At 42.5% G+C, this 27,834-nt stretch overlaps 1 protein-coding gene across 9 annotated transcripts in view; it reads left to right on the forward strand.

Moving 5' to 3' along the window:
* The window catches only part of ELAVL2 (ELAV like RNA binding protein 2), a 164,129-nt gene that overhangs the window by 84,559 nt on the left and 51,736 nt on the right, over window positions 1-27,834 (forward strand). For 6 of the 9 annotated variants that reach the window (XM_081103021.1, XM_081103023.1, XM_081103024.1 and 3 more), the window contains exons 2-3: window positions 1,243-1,333; window positions 4,125-4,368. In XM_081103021.1, the coding sequence (XP_080959147.1) occupies window positions 1,262-1,333; window positions 4,125-4,368 (316 nt within the window). In that variant the 5' untranslated portion in view covers window positions 1,243-1,261. The remainder of the gene's footprint in view (window positions 1-1,242; window positions 1,334-4,124; window positions 4,369-27,834) is intronic. The other 3 variants (XM_081103025.1, XM_081103027.1, XM_081103026.1) reach the window with 1 other exon arrangement.

Genomic DNA, 27,834 nt, shown 5'->3' on the forward strand with positions numbered 1-27,834 from the left:
ACTGCATGGGTTTAAAAGCACTTTATTTTTTCACAGGTTCAGTTCAACTATAAGTTTTTTGATTTTTTTTTTTTTTTAAATAACATAGAAATCAGCCTGAATTCTCTGGTAACAGTGGGAGAAGGGAAGGAAATGAAACATTTCATGGCATCCTGTAAAGATGATAGATGCCAGAACGTGGAATCCATGCTTACATGTTATTAATGCCATCACTTGCATGAAGAGTAAATCGCAGCCAGATTTAACTCTGAGGATAAAGTTTTTATCATCATAAATGTGCAAGTGAAAGCTTTTTTTGGCCCTCCTTTGTTGCTCATTGTTTATTTCAGAGACTGAGTTTTTTTTTTTTTTAATATTACATTGACCATTTAAATCACCTGCATATATGGTTAAATGTAAACTTCGGCTTTCGTGCCAATACCGGTGGCTTTGTTAGTATTCGGGCAAGTTGTAGTAAGTCGTGAATGGCCCATTAACTATATTGGAGGCCTCATAGCAGCACTAATTTCAAATCGTGCTGGGTTTACAATTTACATATTAAAAAATGTTCACTTGATTTCGTTCAGGGACAAAGCTGACATCCTATATAAGCATTACTCCAAACAATCCTATTTATTGGTCCAATTATTTCAATTGAAGGATGCTGGTTTACTGCCTCTTAGTATATGTGAACAATTCTCAGTGAAACTGTGGCAGAATAACCTCACAGGGTTCCGATTCACTTTTAATTTTCAGTCCCAGGATTAAGGATCATTTGAAGTATAATGTAACATTGTGGGCAAATATAGCTTCTCTTAATGCCCTTCTGATATTTTGGGGAAAGAGTGCTTTTATGCAAAGCGTTCACTTATGAATTGCATGACTGCCTTTCTCACTATAAAATTTCATTCACATTTCCTCCCTTCTCCCACATCCATAAGAGTTAGGACAGCATGCAGTGCTTTTCTTCATTTTACGATTTAAAATACATTTTTAAGGTAGTTCTTTAGGATAGATGCCAAGGTAACTAGTTAATACTGTTTTGAAATCAGGCTCTTAATTTAAAATGCTTAATTTGTGCAAGAAAGCGACATGTTAAAATGAATTTGGAAAGATTAGATTGGAATTGCCTCAAATTCAATTACGCCACACTGCATGGACGTGCTGGGAATATTAATGCAATCACTGTAAATTTTGTACACACTGATCTGTTGCATTATCTTGCTCATCTAACATACGGTACTTTTTGTGTCCATATTGCAGACGGCAACTCCAAACTAACATGGCAGTCAGACTGTGTGATGTGGCTTCTCTGCTTAGAAGTGGTTCGTGGGCAGCAGAGCCTTGGACTGGGGTCTGTGGGATTTTTCTTAAATTCTGTAGGCTGCTTTTTTCAAGCATGTTGCAGGAGTGCTGAGGCCATACCAAACACTTGAACTTTTCATTTGGCATACGAATTACTCTTACATTCCGCCGATGACGGTATGGCCATCATTAGGACTTAAAGCCCATGGCAATTTTAACCACAGTGGTATATGCAGCATCACAACCATGCTTTTGTCTCTGACTTTTTCTATTCTAAATTAGGATTTAGCGCAGACTCAAAGAAAAAGAGTGACAAGCTTTCTTTAAAAAAAAAAAAATACAAAAAAGTTTTGGTATGGTCTGAATACTAAGTTACCGTAATTCTTTACATTCTGTTTACTATGTATTTTTTTGGTTACTAAATTTTTGAAGTCATTCACAATTCCTGACGCTCCCCCAAAAGTTGTTGAAATGGTAAATCTGGCTGGAAATTATTTGCCCAGTAACTGTTGAAAGAGTTTGCCTTCTGTGAACAGTTGTGTTGAGCCTATCAATGAAATATGCATTATTTGTAAAATATAGCACATTAGTATCATTTTATTCCGAGCAGATGGTCCTATAGCTGAGAGATGCTGTAATTTTCAGTGCACACAGCCTACTGCAGCTGTTCACTTGAATGTTGGCTTAGGAGCTCATTCTTGCCACCTGAACATGGAAATAAATGTGCAATTAAGTGAGGAGTGTTTGTTGTCCTTGCTAAATCCTGCTAATTTCAGTCAGTGAACACTTTATGTTTCAAATGCCATCCCAGTGAGCTTCAGTCCAAATCTCCTAGTTGGGGCTCATCTAGTTTCTCCACATGCATAACCCTAACTTTTGAATAGCGAGTTGTTTTAATTGGCCTCTCTCATCCTGCAGCTCATTGTTTTCGTAACTGCTGGGCAAAGGTTAATCCCACAAAAATTATGCTGTGGGAAGTGACCCGCAGCTAGTGTTCTGCAAATTGGAACAGTTATGCTTTATTAGGAAGCCTGAAACCTCCTTTCTCAATTTCACGTAAATTTGTTAATTATAATAAAATGCACATCTTGAATTGTGTCAGATTTTTTTTTTCCCCATTCAGGTTTCTTTATTCCTTTAAGCAACTCCCTGAGAATACTTTTCCTAGGATGTAGCTTGCAGCTTGTAGAATAAAGACCCATTTCTTTGAAAAGAAAAGGAAATGAAGTCGTGGAGGGGCTATGGGCTGTTTGATGTTTCCTAGGTCTTCTGGCTTTGTCTCCTATTTTTTTTTTTATCATGATAGCACTGATTCTTGTCCCGTGTGGCCAGCCTCAGTCTGGCCAGTCTCAATCTGTTCTCTGCTGCCTTCTTTTGTAAACATCTCTTGCAACAGAGATTTCTTCCTATTTGCTTATGAACCTTTGTGTCCTTTTGTTTTTCCCAGGCAATATGTTTTTGGTTTTTTTTTTAATACCTTTTCCCCCTCTTTTCCTGTAACACCCTTTTCCTCTACTTGGCTTTTTAAATTTTATCTCAGATTCTTTGCTTTTTTTATGTTAAAACTTCCCAAAAACTAGTATCCAACCCATTCAGAGTTGTCACTTTTGAGAAGTGTTTTTTTTTTTTTTTTTTTGGTAAGATGAGCGGTGTATTGGATGAACAAGAGGAATGGTGATCTTTTCAGTGATGCTTTGGTTTTTGGATTCCCCTACAATCTTGGCTATCCAGGGGAGAAAGCTGTTGAAAGATGGTTTTAGGAAATTTGGGGCTGTGGTTATGAAGGACTCTGTTGCTTAAAGAGCAGAGGATTGATTTTTAGGGAATTAGATCCAAATTTTTTTAAAGTAGCCTGAAAAATTTGAGGCTAGTTCCCCAACTCTGCTGTTGATGCTGCATTTGGAGTTTATAGATGCATTTTCAACAGGCTATGTGCTCAATTGAAAATTCCTTGGGCTGGTCTGTTTGCAAAAGCTGATGTATTTACACTGCTGTTTTAGTGGACTGGATAGTTTTATTTATTTTTTTTCAATGTCAGACTTAAGGCACAATATCCATGTTGAATTGTTTGGGGATTTCATTTTGATGCTTCAGCTCAGTTGCCTTGTTGGTGATCTTTAGCTGCCAAGGTTGACAAAAATGGCTAGTTAGATTCTACAAGATACACTATAAGTACTCATACTTCTTTCCCAAGATATCCTAAAAATTCTTTTCACACCCTAGTATATAACATCTGATATTTTCTTATTTCTTACCAACAGAAGGGGTATAAGATATTGTCAATCAAAACCATTTTCAATATGTAACCAAAACAGTACATGTTGACAAATTTATATTTTTAAAGTACTTTTGCTTCTTCATTTTAAGTTAATGGATGTCTGTCAGTTTTTAGAATATTGAAATTCCTAGGTTAACTGAAAACCTCTTCAAAGTTAGGTAGCACATTTTTTTTGGTTTGTTTTTGGTAGCATGTTAAGCCTTTTATTTTCTAGTTTGTTGTTTTTTTTTTTAGTCAGGGTTCAATTCTGTGCCTTTTGGTGCTAAAATTTCTGAAGTCTGGACACTGCAGGTGAGTAAGGGTATGTGAGTAGACTCAGAAGGTGGTTCTAGAGAATGTTTAAGATTTAAGTTGTGCATATGTGCATGTATGGAATATGTATGTGTAAGTATCACTGTTATCTTAATAGCTTAATATGAAGTAAAAATCAGCATAGGTGTTGCACTTTTGGTTGAAGCTTTATTGTTATTTCAGCGGAACGACTGTGTTTAAATTTTTGGGTGGAATCTTTAATAGCTTGTGAAATATGAATTCTGACATTTCTTATTGTCTCTGTGTTTAGCAGGTAATTGCTGCCATGGAAACACAACTGTCTAATGGGCCAACTTGCAATAACACAGCCAATGGTCCAACCACCATCAACAACAACTGTTCCTCACCAGTGGACTCTGGAAACACGGAGGACAGCAAGACCAACCTGATAGTCAACTACCTTCCGCAGAACATGACACAGGAGGAGCTCAAGAGTCTTTTTGGAAGCATCGGAGAGATAGAGTCTTGTAAGCTTGTAAGAGACAAAATAACAGGTATGCAGTTTTATATATGTACTCATCGTTAAAGGCAGGACCGCGCTCCAAGGTGTGAGAAAATAAGTTTACTACTTGTCCTGCATTTTACACATCTAGTTATTTCCTGTGTGAAACTTTTAAGAATTTTATTTCCCTTTTTTAAAGCGTAACACTGTTTTATGGGCAATCTATATTATAACTAGACTTTTATATACTCCGAACTGTATAATAACATCTTTGAAAAATGTTTTAAACGTGCATGTGTCTGGGACAGCAAGTATCATGTTAACCTTTGGTTTTTAGTTTCCTGAGCTTACATGACTTAGCATTTCAGCAGTGAGATAATAAGGAAACTAGTGTGTTGGGAGAGGGGAAAAAACCCTCTCTAAATGTCCTTTCCCTTAAGTCGGTATAGTCCTTCTGCGTATAACATATATGAACAGAGTAAGTGGTAATATTCACATTGTCAGTGTATAAATATTTGCACTGATACCATTTGAGCGTTGCAAGATCTTACGTTTTGTTCCTTGACAAGGAAAGGATTGCTCCTCTTCTAAAGATAAGAATGAAAGGATGGGTAATTTGGCCTTTAATGGTGGATGCTACATTTTGAATATTAGGTATTTTGAATATTAGGTATCTCCTTGGTCTTTTGTAAGATTTGACTAAGTTTTTGGAATAAGCCAGAATCCAATTCAGAGCATGCTCTTGGATAGAAGGGCTAGTGCTTCCTGCAGGAGTTCTCTTCAGACACTGAGGATGTATGAAGTTGGTGTAGACGTACTCTGTAGCTTTTTCACAGTGTTGGTAAATGTGCGTAATGATGTGTGTCAAATTGGTTTACCTGGCTTATAACAAAAATAAAACTAAATATTCCAAGCGAGTAAAAGATACTTAAAGACAGCATGACATGTCAGACCTGGAGCCTGAACGTTAGTCAGTTACCTTGGCCATGTCAACGCTTGGCTTCAGGTTTCCCCTGGTAAAATGAGGTAGAGGGCAGAGGACAAGCCACACTAGGTAATTTCTGAGGGCAGTTGTGACTTGTCCTGAAATGGCTTTAACTGTTCTTCTATCAAGATAGCACGGCTTGCCCACCTGGTGTGGGTGGTTGAATGAATGAATCAGGAGGTCACCCTTCGATTCCCAGTCGGGGTACTACATGCCCAGGTTACGGGCTCGATCCCCAGTGGGGGAGTGTGCAGGAGGCAGCCGATCGATGATTCTCTCTCATCACTGATGTTTCTATCTCTCTCTCCCCCTCTCCCTTCCTCTCTGAAATCAATAAAAATATCTTTAAAAAAAAAAAAAGATAGGGCTTATTCTCTCTAAGATAAGTGAGTTCTTAGAGCTATCACCTGGGGTGGGGGGTGTCCCTCAGCCCGGCCTGTGCCCTCTCGTAATCCGGGACCCCTCGGGTAGGGTCCCTAGGCCTGGCCGGCGATCAGGGCCTATCAGGCTTTCCTTCCCCTGGCTGCCGGCAGCTGGCCCTGCCCCTGCCACTGCTTGCCATCTGTGCAGCGCTGTTCCCCCCCCACCCCCCACCCTCCACCTGTTACCTCCCTCTGTAGGCAACAGGCGTGGGGTGTGATCACTGGCCGGCCCCTGCACACCTGCCTCTGCGGGGCAATCATGGGGTGATGGCGGAGGCCCCCTCTCCCCCTCCCTCCGCCTCGACCAATCACATCGCACCCGCCTTCACTGGCCTGGTGCCAGTGTGTGTCATAGCGTGGTCATCCAGAAGGTTATTTGGACGGTTGGTCGTTCTGCTGTTCGGTTGTTCAGTCCATTTGCATATTTCGCTTTTATTATTATAGATGTCTGTTATGATAACTATTATTTTATTATTTTTAGCAAAACAGTAGCCTTTATATATGAATTTTGCAACCTCTTTGACATAGATGGCTGTGTGGTAAATGGTATGAAAGCTGTGTTAATAAATATGTTTTCTGGTTTGACAGCTTAGTAACTGTCTCTACCGTTTAAAAAACTTGATGCTTGAATGAATACGGCAAACTGCATTAATACTTGTCCATTTCTCTCACCCCCCCCCCTACTCCCACCACTGCTCTTGTCTTTTCACTGAAATTGAGAAATTCTGCTCTCCCACAGTTTCCTATTGAAGATCCACACTGCAGATCATTAACACATTAAAACTGTTAAAACCCTGCTGTAACGAGAAACTGGTGTTACTTACAGTTCCCCAGCCTTTTTTGACCACAGAACTCATTCTGTGGACCCCCCCGCCACACACACACACTATATTTCCACTGGACATATTGCTATAAAAGCTTTCAAAGTCATTTGTTAACTGGTCACCAGACAATTCTTCCATGAACTTTTCACATCAGTAAAATATGAGCATGTTTCATAAGATGAAAATGAACTGTAAGTTAAAAAAGTTGGGTAGCAAATCTACATACAAAGGACCTCTTCTTCTAGTAATCCTGTTTTGATTTGGCCCATTGACATCCTTCGGATGGGTTAAAATCGTGTTCAGAATGGTCTGACTTCCTTAGTTTCGAGCATAAATTACCTTAGGTTTTTTTTTTTTTAATTTTGATTTTCTGTAAATTATTTGTATTGAACAAAATAGTCTACTACACGATAGATTTCTAAAACCGGGTTTTAATGGTTGCACTTTGCAAAGCGGGCATATCTTCCTGAGAAGCTATTATTACCATTCCTCTAGAAGTGTTTGAATGAATTTAATTTGTGGGGATTCGGACCCTGCCCTGTGGTGTTTGGCATTAGCCAGTTGGTGCAGTCTCTCAGTTCACATGTTAGGGTCAGGTCAGAGTGCCTTGGTCCCTCTCTATCCAATTTACCCTTCTCCCTGGGGAGCTGTTGGGCCAGCTCTTGGTATTCTGATTTTGTAGGGGGTGAGCATTAATTGTCTTTCTTGTCAGGAAACTCTGGGATAACTTTTTGGAAAGAAATTTTAAATCCCTCCTTTTCACTTTTCTTAAATCTTCCCTTAAAGAATGCTGAATTAGGAAACAACCTCAGGTGTAAAAATAACTACTTAGGAAAGTGTAGGCCTCTTTCCTGAGTCCTAAAAGAAAGTATGTAATTTTCAAATTGTGTTGGTGTTAGCAAATTAATGTCACTATTTTGATAGAACGAGGATTAGGGAAATACATTAAGACACGTCTTCAGTAGCAAATACAACAGTCTTCTCTGTAGCCTACATTCTATTCATTATGCTGTTCCCCAGGCCCTCTCGCTGGGCTCGTCCCAGCCTAATGTTCCCTCTGTTTCCCATCTATAGGCATTCATCACGAGAAGCTGCTGCCGCTTGCACAGCTTAGCTGATGTGGGTTCATCCCTTTGAGTTGTTAAATGCACTTCAGAGTCCTTGACACCTGCTGATGCTGCATTCTAGAGGAGTGAAATGGATTTCATGATGCAAGGAATGAATAATAGAGCCTTAGAGTCAGAGAAGCCCTTGAGGTGACTGCAGCCAACTCTCTCACTTGACAGGTGATAAAAGGCCCGGGCTTCTTGAAATGACTAGTCCAAGGCCACCTGGCAATGAAGTGGTAGAGCAGGAACCAGAATTCTGGTTTTCTTGTTTTTTTCCTGGAATGTTTCCTCCTCGCCTCTTTGGAGGCCAGAGCTTCATTGAATAATGAAGTGCAGGAGCAACTGATGCATGTATAGTGAGACACAGAACTTGTACACGAGGGGAACACCTTGTGGGGAGTGTGCCTCCTTTGGAAGGCCTATGGGAGATTTTTGAGATTCGAGGACTGAGGGATCCATAAAACGAAGATCACTCTTGCCTCTCTAGAAACTTTATAATCTACTAGAGGCCCGGTGTATGAATTTATGCATGGGTGGGGTTCCTTGGGGTGGCCTGCGGGGATTGGGCCCGAGCTTGCGCCCCCAGGCTCACAGCCCCAGCTCATGCTCCCAGCTTCACAGCCCTGCAGCCCCACCGCCCCACCTGGCACCCCGCCTTGGCCTGGCGCTGCCCCCTCACCTGTTCTACCATCCCACCTGTGGGGTGATCGATTGGGGCCGGGTCCCCTATCTGGCTCCCTTAGCACCTGGGAGCCAGACAGTCCCTCCCGCCCCTGTTGCTGCTGCTGGTCACTGTCTGCTTTGGCCTGGTGCCGCCTGCTCACTGTCCCACCATGGTCCTGTTCTCCTCGGGGCCCAGCAGGGCTAGCAGTGCTTCAACTGCTGCCCCACTGCCAGGTTGTGTCGCCGACGCCCACCCCCTGGTGGTCAGCTCACACCATAGCGAGAGGTCGAACTCCCAGTCAAACTCCGGAGGGGACAGTTTGCATATTAGGCTTTTATTATATAGGATGGTTGTCAATTTGGATAATTTAGTCCAGTTGTTCCAAATCTGGCTGCATTCTGATCTTTAAAAATAAAGATTCTAGAGCAGGGGTGGGCAAACTTTTTGACTCGAGGGCCACAATGGGTTCTTAAACTGGACCGGAGGGCCCGAACAAAAGCATGGACGGAGTGTTTGTGTGAACTAATATAAATTCAAAGTAAACATCATTACATAAAAGGGTACAGTCTTTTTTTTGTTTGTTTGTTTTATTCATTTCAAATGGGCCGGGCCCCCGCGGGCCGTAGTTTGCCCATGGCTGTTCTAGAGGCTTTGGGAATCTTGTCAGAAAGCTCCCCAAGTGATTATGATGGGCAAGCAAGCCCTTTGGGGACTCAGTCTTTTGACGAATGGTCTGTGGGTTATACCTGTATTGGAATCGGTGGGATGGCTGCCAGAAATTCATGTACCTGGGCCTTGCCCCAACCTACTGCATCAGAATCTCTGTAGGTAGAGCGTAGAATGTTCCAGTTACCTGGGAGTTACCCACTTTTTTCCCTAACCATTTTGCAGAGAGATACAACCATAGACTGACTTCCGGATTTACCTGAATTCTGCCTGGCTGTGGGAGAGAGGTGTTATAACTGCAGGGCCTCATTCTATGGCAAACTAAGTTTCAGGTGCTGCTCCTCCACAGCTGTGGTCGCCGATGAGTTAATTCCTGGGTTTCAGGGCTAGAGATTTGAGTTTAAAAGTCATGAGGCTGTGTCCTTATTGAACCTCTTACCTGTCCCTGAAAGAGTGTGTGTGTGTGTGTGTGTGTGTAATTAGTTTTGAAAACTCCAGGATAGCCCTAACCAGTTTGGCTCAGTGGATAGAGCATCGGCCTGCAGACTGAGAGGTCCCAGGTTCGATTCCGGTCAAGGGCATGTACCTGGGTTGCGGGGAGTGTGCGGGAGGCAGCTGATCGATGTTTCTCTCTCATTGATGTTCCTAACTCTATCTCTCTCCCTTCCTCTCTGTAAAAAAATCAATAAAATATATTTAAAAAAAAAACAAAAAACAAAAAAACTCCAGGATAGCTTATCCTGTTGTTACTTTTCCTTTCTTCTAAAGAGGTAGAGAAATATGGTCCGGTGAAGACCTCAGGGAATGAGTGTTCTTTCTTTTCCATCTCGGTGTGATGGCTTTACTCTTACTCTAGGAATTGCTTGAGGTGGGTCCTATGCTGACCCATCAGCTGCCAACTAGAAGTGTTCACACCAAAGGGAAAAACAAAGACCAAATCAACCAACCAACTACAAAGTACAAGAGGCCTGAGGAGGCACCTTGCCAAGGTGGATTATTTCTGAACTGGCAGTACCATGGATGGTAACACTGGCCTCCCTTTTTTTCCCCTTAGAAAATCTTTTTTTTTTTTTTTTTAATGTATGAAGGTTCTCGGCTAGGGTTAAGTTATGTCTGTATTGCTTCTTGACAACCTTAAAGTTACTTTTGATCCTGGTTTATTTTATCAGAATAATATGATTTTAAACTTCATTTTAGTGGCATGGTATCCCCCCTTTCTCTTTTCAACTCACAGTCATAGCTCCTTGGGATTGAAACAGATAAGTGGTATTTTATCAGTCTCATACCTAACTTCAACGTCAATAGCATTTGTTTGCTGTGATGCAGTTAATCAATCATACTGAGCATGAGGCTGTTTTGATGGACATCAATTTGTAAAGGTGGTTGTGTGTGTCAGTTACAGTTTAACGTCAACTGTTAGACATTGTAGATGGTATCAAGAGGTCAAGAATCTTGATTCCTGAAGAACAGTAGTTGAAAAAAGTAGTGTGAGTGGGTGGGGGGGTTGGTGGCCTAATACACATCTCACTTTGCAGACTTGGGGCACTATTTAGTTAGAAATTTGCCAGAAAGGGTGGTGTGTGGCCAGGTCTTCAGGAAATAAGATAACTTGGCTCCATGGATAAATGCTTTGAGGGCCCTGGTGTGTTAACTGTGGGATGAGTACATTTGAGTATGGCTGTCTTTAGAATTTAGTGGCTACATTTGTAAGTAATGAAATTTGTATTTTTTTAAAACCTAATTATTTTTACATTGTACCTTTGTCTTTTTCAAAGGTAATTACTAATTAGTCGGTTTAAAAAGTTTGATGTTATCACTATAGAAACATTTCATAAACTTTAAAAATTGTTTCTTCTAGGTTCATTATTCCTACTCAAACCTTGAACTGGGGTGTTTCAGAGAACAATTTTCAGTGTCAGTGTTGATTAACTTAGACAAAAAAATTTCAGGACAATGAAATTTTAAATTTATAAAATTTAAGAAAGCAAATACAGTTTTTTACCATTGTTAAGGCTGAAAAACTTTTTTTCTACCCTCTTGGTTCACAGGCCCCCAGTCACTGAACCTAACAAGACAGATAATACAATGTTATATGTCAGTTTTGTCTCAGTAAAACTAAGGGGAATAGTTTAAAAGGAGAAGAGGCACATATTTTCATTAATATTTTAAGTGTACTGGAGTTCACAGGAAATAATTGAAACTCAAGGAACGGGGCTTATATTCCATTTTTATGAAGGAGAGAGGGTCTGGGCTCCAAAGCTCAGTAAATTGTGGGGAAGTGACCAGGACATACATAGATGGTGGAAAGTAACGGAGGATAGCAGGCTATTTTAGCAAGGATTGTGTATGGGTCTTGGTGTCGGCTCTCCACCTTTGGTGGTGAGAGTTGCTCTCTCTTCCTGGTAGAGGAAAGGGGATTCCTTCATTCACTGGAAATTTATGACCTGCTTTTAGGTGGAAAGGGAGAGGGCAGATCACCCTTACTGCATCTGTTGCTTCTTAATTGACTTCAGCTCAAAATAATCCTTATGCCAGCGTGGCCTATTTGGGGTGGTACATTCTGGAGCCCTTCACCATGAAATAAATTGTGTCTCAGTAAGCAAAACTACACAGAAAACTTTCTTCTTTGCATATTCTGTGGTAATGAAACCTTTAATGGCTACTTGCTGGGAAGAAAAAACATCTATTTGTGAGGATGTAGAAATGCTTGAAACAACCATTCCTGGTTAATTTGTAAATCATTTGGATTTTTTTGTTTCTCTGGTTTCTTGATGTTGATATCTGTGTGACTTTAAATTTTATTCTACCGGAAGGAAGTGAAATAAGGATCACAACTCCCAAGAACTAGTTACCCATATGCCAACAGCTTTTTAAGAATATTTGCTGGGAAAGAAGAGGTTGAGCCTATTGGGTGTAAATGAGGTTTAAGAGTTTGGATTCTGTGCATTCTTGGCCTTGTCACTAGGGTTTTTAGAATGACTGGTACCTGTCCTGCCAGTTGACTAGGAACAACTGTTGAGCGTCCCTGACTTTATTAGTTTGACATGAAACGCAAACGTTGGTAATGTATAATCCATAGAAAATAAAATACAGCTGAAGTTCTTCTGTAAAGATTTCCCCCTTAAAATTTAGCAAGGTAGGACTGCTTGTGTGCTATTTGCTATTCCAGACCTTCCACACTGTTTTTTCTAGTTCTTGTTTACCTTTGTATTGGGAGATTGCTGGCACTATATAGAAACCATATTCAATTTATTAGTTATTGGCTGTCTTGGTAAAGGTTGAAAAATGTGGATGAGAAAAAGATCGTGAATTAATGGGAGAAGATGAAGAGCAACTAAATTCTGGTAGAGGATTTCTTCTTCCTTTTGTAATCTGTAGAATGTTGAAATCCTGTTTCTCCTCAAGTATGAAACTGACTTAATCCACCCTGCTTGCCTCTCCTGGCGCGCCCCCTCCCCCCATCTCCCCAATTAAACCTGCTTTTCTTTGGATGATTTTTATTTTCTATTACTCCCTTATCTACTTATTACACTACCTGAGCACACCAGCCTTAGTTTTGTAACTTTCTAAATTATGACTAGAGCAAAGCATTTCTATTTTGCACCTATTGGAACATTTCCCTTTAAATATTTCCTGAACAAAATACTATCAGAATTCGCCATTTCTTTTGCACATGTTCTAAGCTAATTGCCTTTCAGTGGAGTACACTGCTGCTACTGAATTTTGAGAGCAGTGGAAAGTGTGCCTTTCCAGCTAGAAAGGTCAACTTAAAAGAATTTTTTGGGGGGCATTTAAGTTGTGTCATTTGATTTGTCAGGCCTTTGTGGTGGCTCATTTAGCATGTTTTTGGTTTAGCTTCTTAAAGTTTTAGATTGTCAGTGTTTTGACACCATTGGATGTCTCTTCTATTGGTAATGGTATCTGTCATCAGGTATTTTTTGAGGAGATCTCAGCTCAGCTGTAAAGCCATATTGGTAGCTCTTCCAAGTTTCGGTGCCTATACAGATCCTCAGTGAAAACTACCTTTTTGTGTTCTAACCATTCAGTAATCTCTCCCATCAACGTCATTGTTAGCTAATGGAGGGTGATCACTCTACATTGTTCGAAATTAGAACAAAAATTCTCACTCTGTTTGCCTCCTTCAAGGAAAAAAAAATGCATGATGGCCTTGTTTAATTTTTAAACTGTTTATAAGCATTCTTTTACATCTTCCCATGTGCAATGGACCTGAATGCAGTGGTAATAGGATTTTCCAAGCCCCTATATTACTTGCTTAGCTTGGAATCAAGTTCTCAGGATTAACATTGAAACAAAACACCTGCTACCTTCTCTCCTGCTAGGGAGGTGGCCTAAAATTGCACTAATTTTAGAGGTTTTAGCCTAGAAAGAACATGTTACACTTGGGTTCAAATCCTAGCCTAGCCACTAACATGTAACATAGCCTGTTATGAGTTATTTGACTCTGAGCTTGAGTTTCTTTCCTGAAGTGCCTGACACACGGTGGTACTCTCTCTCTGCTCTTCCCTTCTTACCAGTTAACAGTCAGCTACGTGACAATGCAGACTATTTTCCTTGGGTAAACTGATATTTTTCCCAGTCCTCATCTGAGGATATGCTTATTGATTTGAGAGAGGGAGAGAGAAACATTGATTGGTTGCCTCCTGTACATGTGCCAAAAGGGGCTCGAACATGCAACCTAAGTATGTGCCCTGACTGGGAATTAAACATGCAACTTTTTGGTGTATGGAATGATGCTCTAACCATCTGAGCCACCCGGCCAGCGTGGGAGAACTGATTTTTGATAAAATCTTCAAGTACAGGGTGTCCCAAAAAATGTATACATATACTTTAATAGCTGATGGCTCAATTTTGAAAATGAAATGTGTTTTAATAAACACAGCCTTTGTAATTATTCACAGTGTGTGTGTATACTTTTTTGGGGGGAACACTCTATAGATCTGTTGTCTTAGCATTCTTACAGTTTCTCATAAAGTGGGAAGAATGCAAAGTTAATTTTCTACCCCTTGCTTTCTAGGTGATTAGACTAATGCAATTGGTTTTCTAGGGGCGATTGCAAAGTGGGAATAGGAAGTAAGTACCAGTCAGGATCTGGGAGCCCAGGGGATGATTAATGGTATTACACTAACCCCTGTGAATTAGAGCTCAGGAGTGTGGAGATATTGCTCTGTGTGGTGGTGTGCGAATGTTATTCAGAATGAACGAGCTTGACTTAAAATATGAAGGTACTCTCAGCCCAGCTTCCCCATTGGACCCTCATTGTCCAGGAAGGTCAGCAAGTTGTTAAATTGAGCCATGAGGTATTGGTTAGATAAAAACTAACTGGAGGGCTTGCTTTCACTTTTACGGCATCTTTTCCCTTAAGATTAATACCCCTTTAATATAAATTGTAAATCCTCTTACTAAATATTCTGAGTTCATAAAATAAGATGTTCAACTAGGGGAATGCAGGGGCCTGCATATTTGGTTGGTGAGAAGCCCAATATTCCTGTTGTGTTCGCGGATCAGAGCACGTAGGAAAAAGATTGCTGTCCCTTCGTTTTCTTTCTGTTGAAATATTCATTGAAAACATTTAAAGCCTTGCTTTCTTCAGTCATCCCAGACTTTACAGATTTCAGTTTGTGGAAGGGGGCTGGTGATTTCCATGAGGCCATGGTTAACTTAGCAGATGCAGTTTTACATCTTGTTTTCCTTTTTTTGTTGTTTTGTTAAATCCTTATGCATATTGTGAATTAGAGTTTATTTTTAGCTCTTAATGAGTTCTTTTCTCATCATTGTACTTTTTGTCGGAATGCTGTTTTCTGCATGATGCTTTGATTTTGAAGGGGGAGTGTATATGGCTTGCAAGTCCTGTAATCCCACCCTCTCCAGCTCAACTAAAATTTGCATTTTTGCATTTGAGGTGATAGATCTGGTTACTTATTACCTTGTAGAGTAGATGTGTAAATGCCCTGACTTTTCACAACCTGTCTGACTTTCAGGCTTTATCCTGAGAAAGTCCAATTCTCCTTTTAATTTAATTTTTTTTACATATTGTTATTGATTTCAAAGAGGAAGGGAAAGGGAGAGAAAGATAGAAACATCAATGATCAGAGAGAATCATTGATTGGCTGCCTCCTGGGGATCAAGCCCCCAACCTGGGCATGTGCCCTGATCAGGAAGCAAACCATGACCTCCTGGTTCATAGGTCGATGCTTCAACCACTGAGCCACGCCAGCTGGGCTCAAGTTCTCATTTTAAAGTGAGGCTTGAAGGAGTTATAGATGCATGTAAACAAGTAAACCAGAATCATTTCATTGGATTCAAGGTCACTGGAGCCTGAGGGAACAACTTTCTTCCCTCATATTTTGATTCTTTAAATTCAGTCTTAAGGAGTCACTGGGTCAGTAACACCAAGGCAGTGTTTCCTGAATCCTTCTGCGCTTCTGGTTGTCGTCCTGAGAACTTTGAGATAAATTACAGTTTTCTCTTATTATCTAGCTCTAGAATTCTGTGACTTTACTCTTTTGTGACCATAACTGCTAAGTTAGGTCTTCTTAAATATAGTGTCAAAGGATTTGATGATGTAAGGTGCAAACAGCACATTACCTTCTCAAGCAGAATAGTTTAGGATCTAACATTTTAACCTCAAGATATTAAAGTTTTTTTAAGACCCTTATATTCTGAGTATTTCTGGGCCTTTATATCAGGGGTAAGTACCATCATTCCTGTTATAATAGGATTAAAATACAGAATTGGCAATATTGATTTGTGACTGTGTTTTTATCAATGCATTTATTATTGTAAGTGTTGAAAATAAAAAGGCACAATATCATACCATTGGATGTATTATATCCCCAAGTTCCATATTCTAGAACATTAAAAATAAGACCTAATATGCTATAAAGAAGTGTAGTGTGGAATCTTTGGGGCTTTGCTTTCTTGCTCTTATTTGACACTAGTGGCCCGGTGAACGAAATTCATGCACTGAGGGGGGGGGGGTGTCCCCCAGCCCGGCCTGTGCCCTCTCACAGTGCAGGAGCCCCGCGATCGATTGCCCCAAAGAGGTAGGCCAGAGCTGGGGGTCCTGCCCCTGCGGCGACCCCAGCAGAAGCCACGTGGAGCAGCCGCCAGGACCTGCCCCCGCAACCCCACGCGGTGCACACAGCGTCAAGCCCCGCCCACCCTGATGATGGATCGTGAGGGCGTGATGACCACCTAGGCCAGTGATGGTGAACCTTTTGAGCTCGGTGTGTCAGCATTTTGAAAAACACTAACTTAACTCTGGTACCGTGTCGCATACAGAAATTTTTTGATATTTGCAACCATAGTAAAACAAATACTTATATTTTTGATATTTATTTTATATATTTAAATGCCATTTAACAAAGAAAAATCAACCAAAAAAATGAGTTCACGTGTTGCCTCTGACACGCGTGTCATAGGTTCGCCATCACTGACCTAGGCTTTTATTAGTACTATATAGATTTTAGTTCTCTTGAGTGTTTATGGAAAGTAACACATGTGGGCATAGGCATCGATGTAGAGAGGGCACCTGATATTCTTTACTGGCTTCTAGAGCAGGGTGGTGGACTTTTTTTTTATATATATATATTTTATTGATTTTTTTACAGAGAGGAAGGGAGAGGGATAGAGAGCCAGAAACATCAATGAGAGAGAAACATTGATCAGCTTGCCTCCTGCACACCGCCCACTGGGGATGTACCTGTAACCAAGGTACATGCCCTTGACCGGAATCGAACCCGGGACCCTTGAGTCCGCAGGCCGACGTTCTATCCACTGAGCCAAACCGGTTCTGGCAGGATGGTGGGCTTTTTAAGAGTCCCTGCTCCCTTTGTTTTAAGGGTGGGATTATTGCAAATAGACCTATGCTAGGTTAGTGTATACAGCTCATAGGTCATTTTGGGTAGGTAAAAGGGGGCACCAAAGAGGGAGGAGTCAAACAGCCTCTTTCCAAGACTCAGTTCTGCCACATGTGCAGACATTTAGCAAGGAGGCCCAAGTGATGGACAGACTGCTTTGCTTGAGGAAGTCACAGTTCTCTGTTCTTGTGAAGGTGCTTGGACAGCACCTACCAGAATTGTTCACTTTGAGCTGACACTATGCCGGAGGCAGGAGATCTGTGCCCTGTCTGCATCATGCAAAAAAGAAACCCTTCTGCTAGTAAACAGAGGCTGGACCCAGGACCATTTCACATGTAGGGGCTCTATCCATAAGGGTATATGTGTCCTGTTGATACAGTAGTGGCTAGTGTCTCTAATCCAGCCCATCTACATACCCTTGAATACCTTTAATTTTACCAACGAGACCCCATTTCTGACTCTCATTACACTTATTAACAAGTAACTAGCTTAAGGAACAAAAGGCCTTTATGCGAATGAGCAGAGAATTGGTTGCTGATTTAGCTGTAGAGAGGAGATAGGCCTGTAGTAGCCACCTTTGTTTTCTGCTACTTAATGACTCCTGGACTGCATTCATGATAGTGGGTTAGATGACCAGCCCTAGAATTAGGGCTGAAACTCCCAGTGTACAGGTAACTTTACACTGATTGATACCAAATTAAAAAAAAATAACTTCAGTGTGATAAAATATACATAAAATTGACCATTTTAAGTGCGCAGCTAACTGACAGTGTTTTGCAACCATCGCCACTCTCCTTTTCTAGAACTGTTCTTCATCCCAAGCAGAAACTCTGTGCCCAGTAAATAGTAACTCCCACCCTCAGCCCCTGGAAACCACCGTTCTATTTTCTGTCTCCGTGAATTTGCCTGTTCTAGGTACCTTATATAAATAAAAAGTCAAAGCACCCACTATGTGTCATACCAAAGCATTTAAAAAGTAAATTATAGCGATTGTTTCAGGACATGCTAGGTTTCTTTCTTGGGCTGTAGGCCAACCCCTCTCCCCTGAAATAGCTTATTTATCTTCAAACTTCGTTCTTGCCACCTTCCCCACAAAAGGAATATCCAGTTGTGAAACCGTGAATTTGTGTAGCCTCCACCACATTGCTGACTGCATGCCCCTTGGCAGTTGCTCAGCCTGGTTCAACCTTGTTTTCTTCTTCCTGGAAGTTGCCTCCAATCTCCATCACTCAGCGAGATGGCAGGCCACCTGGAGGAAGACGCAGTGGCATATGGTAGATTCAGAAAGGAGAACCAAGCAGACTTGCTCCGCAGTGGTCTGTGCTTTCCTGCTTTCTCTTCTCCCAGAGTTACAGCAGCCGGGAAGAACATCTGAGGGGGGTCCTGGGACACAGAGCAGCAGCTCTGATTTCCTTGTCTTCCTCATGTCCTTGTCTTCTGTTGAGAACCCGATGGAAAGCTTGGCAGAAAACCATTCCTCAGTAGAAGGTGCCAAAGAGGGAGAAGTAGAAATTCTCTTCAATAGTTTTAGCTTTTCCTTTCATTTTCCCCTCCCCAGACCTCCCCCTCCAAACACACACACATACCCCTCCCCCCCTCCCCCGCCCCCCACAGCTAACCAAACAAACAAACCAAGCCTTACACAGCAGGGGCATTCGTTTTCTTAGCCCATAGGACCAGCCACTGTAGTGGAGGAAGCCTTCAGCGTTTTCCTGAAGCAACGTTGGGAGACAGATGCTGATGTGGGTTGAATTTAGAGGCAGGTGGCCTGTGGCCTATTTCTGCCTTTACATTATTTCAGATTCCATGTTACTGAGTAGAGCAGTCTTCCTTTAAAATTTTAGGTCTCGTAGCTTGGCCTCCTGCCTTCTCTGTTGGCATCAGCTAAATGCCTGCTGGCTGCAGGAACATCATTTCACACTTAGTGACTGTATTTATTTTCAAACGTTGGCTATTGACAACTGAAGAGCAATTCCATGAATTGAGACTTAGCAGAAAGCCTCCCCCAGGTTGTGCGAGTTTAACATAATAAACTTCTTATGGTTTAAGGCAGTGGTTCTCGACCTTCCTAATGTCGCGACTCTTTAATACAGTTACTCATGTTGTGGTGACCCCCAATTTCATTGTTACAAATTGAACATAATTAAAGCATAGTGATGAATCACAAAAACAATATGTAATTATATATGTGTTTTCCGATGGTCTTAGGCGACCCCTGTGAAAGGGTCGTTGGACCCCCAAAGGGGTCGCGACCCACAGGTTGAGAACCGCTGGTTTAAGGTCTTAATTCAGATTTCATCTAGACTTTTCTTCTCTCCATTGCCTGATTAGCGGGGAGCTTCCCAAGGCCTCTTACCGGGATAAGGGAGATCTGCCCCGGGGGCTGTGAGGTCTTGCCTGGGAACAGTGGTGAAGGTGACACAAGCTCAGCCCTTAGTTTGGCAGGCTTGTCTAAGAATCATGGGCATGCTAAAGAATGTCAGCCAGTGTTGGACACTTGCTTTCAAGGTAGGTTCTATCTGTTGAAGAGATCCTTGAGTTATGAAACACTGATAGTGTAACTTCTTATGGTGGAACTTTATTGTTGAGGTGAAATCGAGGTTGGAAGGACCTCCCTGGCCACACTTGGGAAAGAGATGCAGAATGTGCTAAACAGGCAACTTTATTTTTGAGCAAAATTTAGAAGCAGTGTTTCATATATGCATGGATGATCTGGTCTGTGAATGATTTGTTGATTATTCTATTTGATGGTTCATCTTTGATGCCGTCTTTTATTTAAACAGAAGTGGGAGGGGCATTTTTTATTTTTTTCCTTTGGAGAAATTTGTAAGGCCCTTTATGGATCTAAGAGAAAATTGTCTCCCTCTTTAATTAGGACTATTCCATATTGGGGATTCTCTTTCCTAGTAGATGGCTTGTAGGAGGATAATTGCAGAGGCCAATGAGGAAGGTCCTCTCTGTCCCTGCCTTAGTGTAGGCAAGGGGCCAGTATGGGACCCAAGTTAAGTCAATTAGGTATTTTCTGCCAGGACCTGGACTCTTAAGAAGGTGATGGAGGGATGAGATAGTGACGGTGACGCAGCTCATCAGAGTCTGCCTGTTCTGGTTCTGAGATGGTGGTGGTTCTTTGTACTTCCTAGCTCTCTGGAGCCAGGTGGTTCCCAGCCCCAATTAATTCTGAAAACCTCTGTGCCTCTTCCATAATCCCCTTCAGCTAGTTAGCTAAAGTCAATTTGTATTATAATTTAGAAGTCCACAGAAAAAATTTGTGTTATTTATATTTTTATCTCTTTATGTCAGATTTCACTTTTCAACACATCCAAAAGTAAGCTTATTGATATTTTGGTTGATATTTTTTGAGCCAGTAGAGGGTAACTTTCATAATTGCTTAGAAGTCCCTGCTTTGAACTCGCCACCTTGCCATACAGCCTTGTCAAGGAAAGTGGGGGTTTCAGGCATCATCTTCTGGATGCCTTTGAAAGTCAGCAGTGGAGCCACCCACATCTGTTTAAAACAGAGTTTTCCTTTAGGAAGTTCTTTGAATCCAAGTGGGAGACTGAGTCCTTTTCTGGTTCAGGTCATAAGACATGCCCAGATAGTTGAATACCTGTCACACCTGCATCATCCTAACCTGAACTTTTAGTCTTTACCTTTTACACTCAACTAGGTTCTCTAAAGCATCTATGATGTGGAAGAACTTGGATTGCTTTCTGGAGTCAGCTATTCAGATATATTGCTGAATAGGGACAAAAGGCATAGTTTTTATTCTTATGTCTGGAATAGCTCTTACCTCTGCTGATGGAGTTTGAGGGCTGTTGTTTACGAACTATCTTTCACTTCTAACAAAATAGTCACCCCTTTTGTAGAGTATCCTTCATTGCCAGATCCTTCCAAAGTTGGCATCCTGACCTTTTCCCCAATGTCTGTAGGGTCCCAGTTTTCTCTCTTTGAACCTATTTGTCATAGCTGTGATGGATGAACTGCTGAAGCACACTACTTAATTTCCCCCACTACTTATTTTGTGGTACTATGTTTTCTTACTTTATTGAGTTGTATTTTAGTTCTTCTTTTTTTAATTGAATTTATTGGGGTGACATCTTCTACTAGTCGCTTATATAAAAGGTCCATGGCCGTCACACCATAACACCATCATGCCCAAATGAGCAGCAGCTTTCGCGGTGGGCGGGGCTGGGCAGCGAACTACTAGCAGCAGAGGGCTACAAGCAGCGGAGGGCAGGGCAGTGAGCTATGTTCCGCTATGAGCGGCGATGGTCGGGGCGGCCAACTGAGGCAAGCGCACGATTTCGTGCACACTGGGCCTCTAGTCTATATATATAAATGGAATATGCTAATTAGCCAAACGTCACGACCGCTTAGGAGGAGACTGCATCACGACTGCTCAGGAGGAGCTGTGTGCTGCCCCCACCCCAGCGGCTGCGAGGGAGCTTGGGGCTGGGGGCGGGCCAGAGTGGAGACACAACACACGGAAAGGCTGGGCCTGGGGGTGGGCTGGAGTGGAGACACAACACACAGGAGCGCCTGCCCCCACCCCAACCGACACAACGAGGCTGCGGGGGCTACGCGGGTCAGGCGCAGATCCCAGCCCCCCATGAGTTGCCTCCTCGCATAAAAGCCTAAGCTACTGATCGCTATGATGTGCACTGACCACCAGGGGGCACTCAACTTGGACAGACGAAAGAGAAACAGGTGATTTAGTCTATGAAAGATCGCAAGCAGGTGGGGCTGAGCTGCAGTTTGCATTGGGAGGCCAGGCCATTGGCCCAAATTCCACTGCTCCCCAGGCACTGTTCCAGAGGTGTGATGCCCCCGACCCCCATCAACCCTTCCGGCCGTGTCCTTCCGGGCAGCCAGGACCAAGGAATGGAAGGAGGGAAAAAAGAGACCACGAACTCCTTCCCTAGCGTCTACCTCCTCCTATCAGACCGGAGCCACCCCAGGACTTGCAGGATGGTGCGCAAAGTGGGCGGCCTCTCCATGCAGCTACCACAACTTTCCGGTCCACCCCAGGGGCCCCTCGGGCACTCACCCCACTTCTCCAAGCCTCATTGTGCACCCCTAGCGAGGCCACGGGAGCTCTGCCCTAGGGACCCACTTCTCCATAGCTGGGTGCAGCAGACCAGGAGATGCGAGGAACAGTGGAGGAAGATGGGGGCAGACGCTCAGCTGACCTGGATGAGTGGGACTGGGCTGAGTGGAAGCGGCTACTCCCCAGCTGCCTGCTGCTTCAAGCATTATTACATCCCTCAGGGGATGTTGGAGGCTGGTTTCAGCCCGATCCCCAAGGGACCTCACCAGTGCACAAATCTGTGCACCAGGCCTCTAGTTGGATGATAAAATTATATAGGTTTTAGGCATACAATTCTATAATACATCATCTGTAGGTTATATTGTGTGTTTACCACCCAAAGTCAAGTCCCTTCCATCACCATTTATCTCCCCTATACCCTCATCTACCTCGCCTCACTCCCTTTCCCTCTGGTACCCCCAGACTTTTAGCTTTGAGGAAAACAAAGCTATTGGTAAAGGAGTTTGTCTATGCTTAGAGAGGTGTGTATGATATATGTGTATTTTGAAAATAACGTCACTTGTCTTTTAAATAGTTGATTCATTTGATTCACATTGTAAGTATTAGGGGAAACGAAAGTTCTGATATTCTTATGCAGAGAAATGAGGAACAATGAGGAATATTGATTTTCCCTCCCAAGTAATCATATCTTGTGGCATCTCCCTCATTTTGTTATGTTTTACTGTTGCTACTTTCATTGAGTGTGACCGAGAACAACCTGGAGAATGTCTGAGAGGACTAGCAGCAGCGGCCTCTTCTGTGATACCCAGTAGGTCCTTCTGGGTGTTTTATCTCTAGTTTTTAATCTTCAGAGGTCAGTAATGTGACTCCGGTCATGTGTAGCCGCTTATGAGAGCCATATATACCTTGCGCAAAGACAGGCTTCTTGTGAATGACCCACATTTATTTCTTCTGCTACTTAGTCATCATTTAATTAAAACCCTTTGGTGTCTAGTCACATGGGGTCATAGGTATGGTTGGAGGCGTTAAATTTCTGTGTCTTATGGAGTCAGTGAAATACATCATCAGCATTGGTTGTTTTTTCTGGGGGAGGGCAGTCTTTAGTTCTCTTTGTAAAGATCAAATTCTGATTTTACCATTATTTATAGTCTTTTTGTTTCTAACTAGTCACTGAGGCAGAATCATAGCTGTAATTGTAAGAATATCCAGTCAGTTTTATGTGCTTACCTTGCACCCTGTTTAGCTACTTAGGTAAGCTTAAAGGATTAGAATGGGCTATCTGGTCAAGTAGCTTCAAGTAAAAACATGGTGTAGGGGTGGGGAGAGGGATGGCCTGGCCAGGATATCAGCAGGTTTCAGGAGATGATACAGAAAATCTTGGAACTACACCTTAATTAGGCTGTGGATTCTGCATTAGGAAAACAACATTCCTATGGAGATTGTAAAAATCTTAATTTAGCTCCTGGTCACAGTGTGTGTATGTGTGTGTGTGTGTGTGTGTGTGTGTGTGTGTGTTTTCTTGCTAGGAAATATCCTGCTTGAGAAAAACTAGATTGGTGATCTAGGTATAAATGGAATACCTTAATGATGTTGGTGTGTATTAGGAGAACTAGAATTAGCACCAACTTCATAGGTTGTAGTTGTTATATTTGGGAATAGGGCTTAGCTAGTGAGTGACCTGGAAGCATAAGATTTTTCAAGTTTTCCCCAAATAAAGCAGATTAGTTTGCAGTATATAACTCTTTAGTTCCCTGCTACTTTATAAATAGCAAGGAAGAAATTGTCAGCAGCAAAATAGGAACACTCCCTGACACTAAAGGCTATTGGATATTGGAATGAGCTGAAAGATTAATGTTTAGTGAGATCTTCATTTGAGTGGTGTACTTGTCATTGGGGACCTAGCGTTTTCTATAGCTTTTTACAGCATAGCAAGCATAGCAAGCTCTAGTTGCATAGGTCTGACTTTATTTTTGAAACAAGGTAGATGGTGGAGAGACAGAGCACCTTTAGCCCACCTCTTTCTATAGAATCACTAGAGGCCTGGTGGTGTCCCTCAGCCTGGCCTGTACCCTCTTCAGTCTGGGGCATCCCTCTCACAATCCTGGACCACTGACTCCTAACCACTTGCCTGCCTGCCTGCCCGCCTGATCGCCCCAACCGCCTCTATCAGCCTGATCACCACCTAACTTGCTCCCCTGCCGGCCTGATGGCCCCAACTGCCCTCCGCTGCCAGGCTGATGGCCCCAACTGCCCTCCGCTGCCGGCCTGATGGCCCCCAACTGCCCTCCGCTGCCGGCCTGATGGCCCCAACTGCCCTCCGCTGCTGGCCTGATGGGCCCAACTGCCCTCCGCTGCCGGCCTGATGGCCCCAACTGCCCTGCCAACCTGATGGTTCCCAACTGCCCTCCCCTGCCAGCCTGATCACCCCTAACCTCCTCTGCCTCAGCCACCACCACCGTGGCTTTGTCTGGAAGGAAGTCAGACGTCCGGAAGATGGCCAGTCACCCAGTCTAATTAGCATATTGCCCTTTTATTAGTATAGATTTACCAGATCGTACATAAGACTGGCTAGCAGAAGCCTTAAACACTCCTAGTCATCTCCTTTTCTTTAGGAGACACTTCGTGGCCAAAAGATAGATTCTTCCGAATGAAACACCTTTTGCCACCTCTCTTTCCCCAGATCCTGAAATGTGTTTGCAGAGTTGCCATGTAATATGGCCCCAGGAGCTGAGAAGCTCTGTCTATAGAAGTGACTTCCCACATCAGATACTCCTAGTTAATTATTTAGTCTGGTGCTGTGAACACACAGCCCCTTCCCGAGAGTGAGCCTCAGCTGTGTGACTAAGCAAGTAAGTAATCAAGTAACTTCAGTCACGAAAGAACATCTTCAAAAAAGTTCTTAAGATGGGGATCTCTTTCTCGAATAAGATTCTTTTTACTCCACGCTGTTGTTGTTATAGGCTCATGGGTACTTGAGGCGATAAAATGGTAATAAATGAAAAGGATTATTTTTATGTTTAGATTTTTCCCGTTTCATGGGGGGAAATGTATCCAGAGGTCGCATCAGTGGCCCGCTGTACCAGGTTGTGGAGGACATGATTTGAACATTCCATTTTTAATAACATACTCTTCAGTCAGTGAAAGAGAAGTCCCAGCACTTCTCTGGGTGGGTGTGATGGTGCATTTACTGCGACCTGATGCGGCCAGTGCCTCATCACTTTTGTGTGCTAATGAGTCATTGTCTAGGCAGAATTTTTTAAGCATTTGCTGCTGCTTAATCAAAGTGTTTACGTGAATTTCAAATTGGGAGGATTTCAACAGCTAATCTTTCCAACTTTTAAAGTAGGCGATTTTGCAGGAAAGGCTCCTGTGTGATATGAATGTGGCAATCCTAAGAGCTAGACCATTTTGCATTTCTCTCTCGAAGCCATCTGTTAATTGGCGGGCAAATTGCCCTGTGGTCTCAGAGTGGTTTGCTGTCACATAGCTGTCCCTTTATAAAAACAGAATGGATGTTTATTTCTGTCAGGGTACCTCTTTGACTTAATTTGTAACCATGGTTCCCATCTGACCCACAGCCTTTAAACTTTTACCGTGTACAGCTCGCTTCCTCTCTAGATGGTGCTCCTTTGGGATCCTTTCCTTTTTACTGCTTCAGAGAAGGCTTCCTTGAGGCCCTGGAAGCTGTGTCTGCAATATTTAAATAGGTTTCTTTTATCGTCAGCATTTATACCCTAACCTGCCCAAACACAATGGGTCTGTTTGGGGATTTCTCCTACGAATAAAAAGCAGTGCTTTTGTGTGCCTATTTTAAATTGAAGGGGGGGGGGGGGAAACACGTTCCTTATACTCTCTTGAAAATGTAACAGCCTTTTCTTTATTAAATATAAACCAAACACAATGTTCTGTACAAAGAGAAGGAAAATCACATGTTATTTATACCTGATTCTTTGTGTCGGCTGGGGACAATGGATGTCCTCTGGAATTTTACCTCCTTTGTCTTTGCTAAAAATATCACTAATTTTAATTATGGTCTTTCTTTTTGAAGTAAAATGAACTACAGTGGAGAGTTGTGCCAGGTGGGAGCCTTATAACGTACATGGAGGATGCTTTATTAGTGATACAGATAGGAAGGTGAAAATAATCCATCTGCTTTTCCTTTATTTGAAACTTTTTTTGTTGTTTTTCTGATGATACGATGCTCTCCACATTTCGTGAATGACCTAGTCTTCCTCTCTCTTTTTCTGTTTTGACTTGGTATTGCCATATTATATGTGAAGGACTTAATGTGTGTGTACATTCCGAAGTCATATGTAATCTTGTGATTGCTGCACAAAATGTCAAAATAAGGTGTGTTAACATTTGGAATGTTAGCAGCTTAACCATGGGACTACAAGGATTCAGGTACACATGTTTTTGCAGCCATATAAAAACTTTTCCTGGGCAGTTGTCTTGGCTTTTACCTTCTTGGTGGCTGGGGTTGTTACATATTTGAGAGACTGTTGGTTTGGGGCTCTGGATTAATCTCTGGGTATTAACCTAAAGTTCAAAGGGTTCCTTGCCCTCTATTTCTCTGACAAAGGTGAGAAGTTATCACGCCAAGGAAGTGCAGATCCTGGGGCATTGAGGGTTGCCTTTGATTCCAGTCCTGGCTCCGATTCTGGAAGGCTCACTGAAGGGAAAAAACTACTGGGCCCGGAAGTTCGTTTTTGGGGGAAAGGGAACTTGGATTGAGTTCATTCTTACTCTAAGCTAAGAGTGAATTTGGCACAGGCTCAGAGAACACCATGAGCAAAAAGGTTTTGAGTGCCTTGGGCAGAAGATTTGGGCTGTGGTTTGCCAGATGAGAGGTTAGCCATTTAGGATGGGGGCAGTTGGTGGGGATTTGTGAAAGAGATTGTGGGTTTCATCCTTAAGGTTTGCTTTTAGAGCTCCTGGGGACCTGGTTGGAAGGATTTGGGTCAGGTCTTCTTCCTGGGCCAGCACAGCTTCTTGCTGAGTGGTCTCCTTGATCCTCGACCTGCATCTCCTCTGTGGCCCAGGCCACCACAGCATCTCTAGGTCGTTTCTCATTGCGCCTCCCCGTGCGATGCATCCTGCAGTATGACCCCCACTAACCTTCCCGCGGGGCAGTCCGTTTTCAGGGTGAGCATCTGCTTCCTCACATCTGCCCAGACCACTTGCAAAGAGAAAGCGAATCTTTGGTGTGACCATCTCTATCCTTCCCTACAGATTAGCTCTTCTCCAGAAACCTACTTCCTTAATTAGGCTGTCAAGAAACCCCTGCATTTTATCCCTGTTTCAACCAACTAAAGTCTTCTCTTTTCAAGTTTGCTCTGGTTACATGTGACGCCCACTGCTTAATCACGGGTATTCCATGTTCATTAGGTGGCCCACATCTCCCTTATTGACTGTCATGCTTTAAATTTCTGAGCTTTGGATCTTAGAGGGCAGAAACCATGTGGTACCGATCCCACCTGCTTTTCTACAGCGATGGAGCCACCCTCTGCCTAGGAAAGCATTTTAATGCAATCTGCCGACCAGAGAAGTGTCTTGTGTGGGAGACGATTTTGGCAGTGGCAAACATGTTTGGCTTTAGCCATAAGGATTGCTTTCTGAGTTTCTGGAAAAGGAGTATGTAAATCAACTCCTATTTTAAATGAATCTTTTTATAATGTGGATATCTCTAATCTATCTGTTTTGTAATGATAGAGTTGTTTTGGGGGACTAAGTGATTTGTGTACCTGCAGGATGCTATTCTTTTTCTTTTATACATAGTATGTTGATGGATTGAGAAAGAATGTTGAATTTCTAGCCAGTAGATTACATGACAAGTAACCAGAACAAATGCAGGTATAGTTGGAGTTTATGATGAATATCCTGGTTGCAAAGTTATGAATTTTGGGCCCACAGGTCTCTGC

Source organism: Myotis nattereri (assembly GCF_964212035.1).
Source record: "Myotis nattereri genome assembly, chromosome: 12".
Taxonomy (NCBI): domain Eukaryota; kingdom Metazoa; phylum Chordata; class Mammalia; order Chiroptera; family Vespertilionidae; genus Myotis; species Myotis nattereri.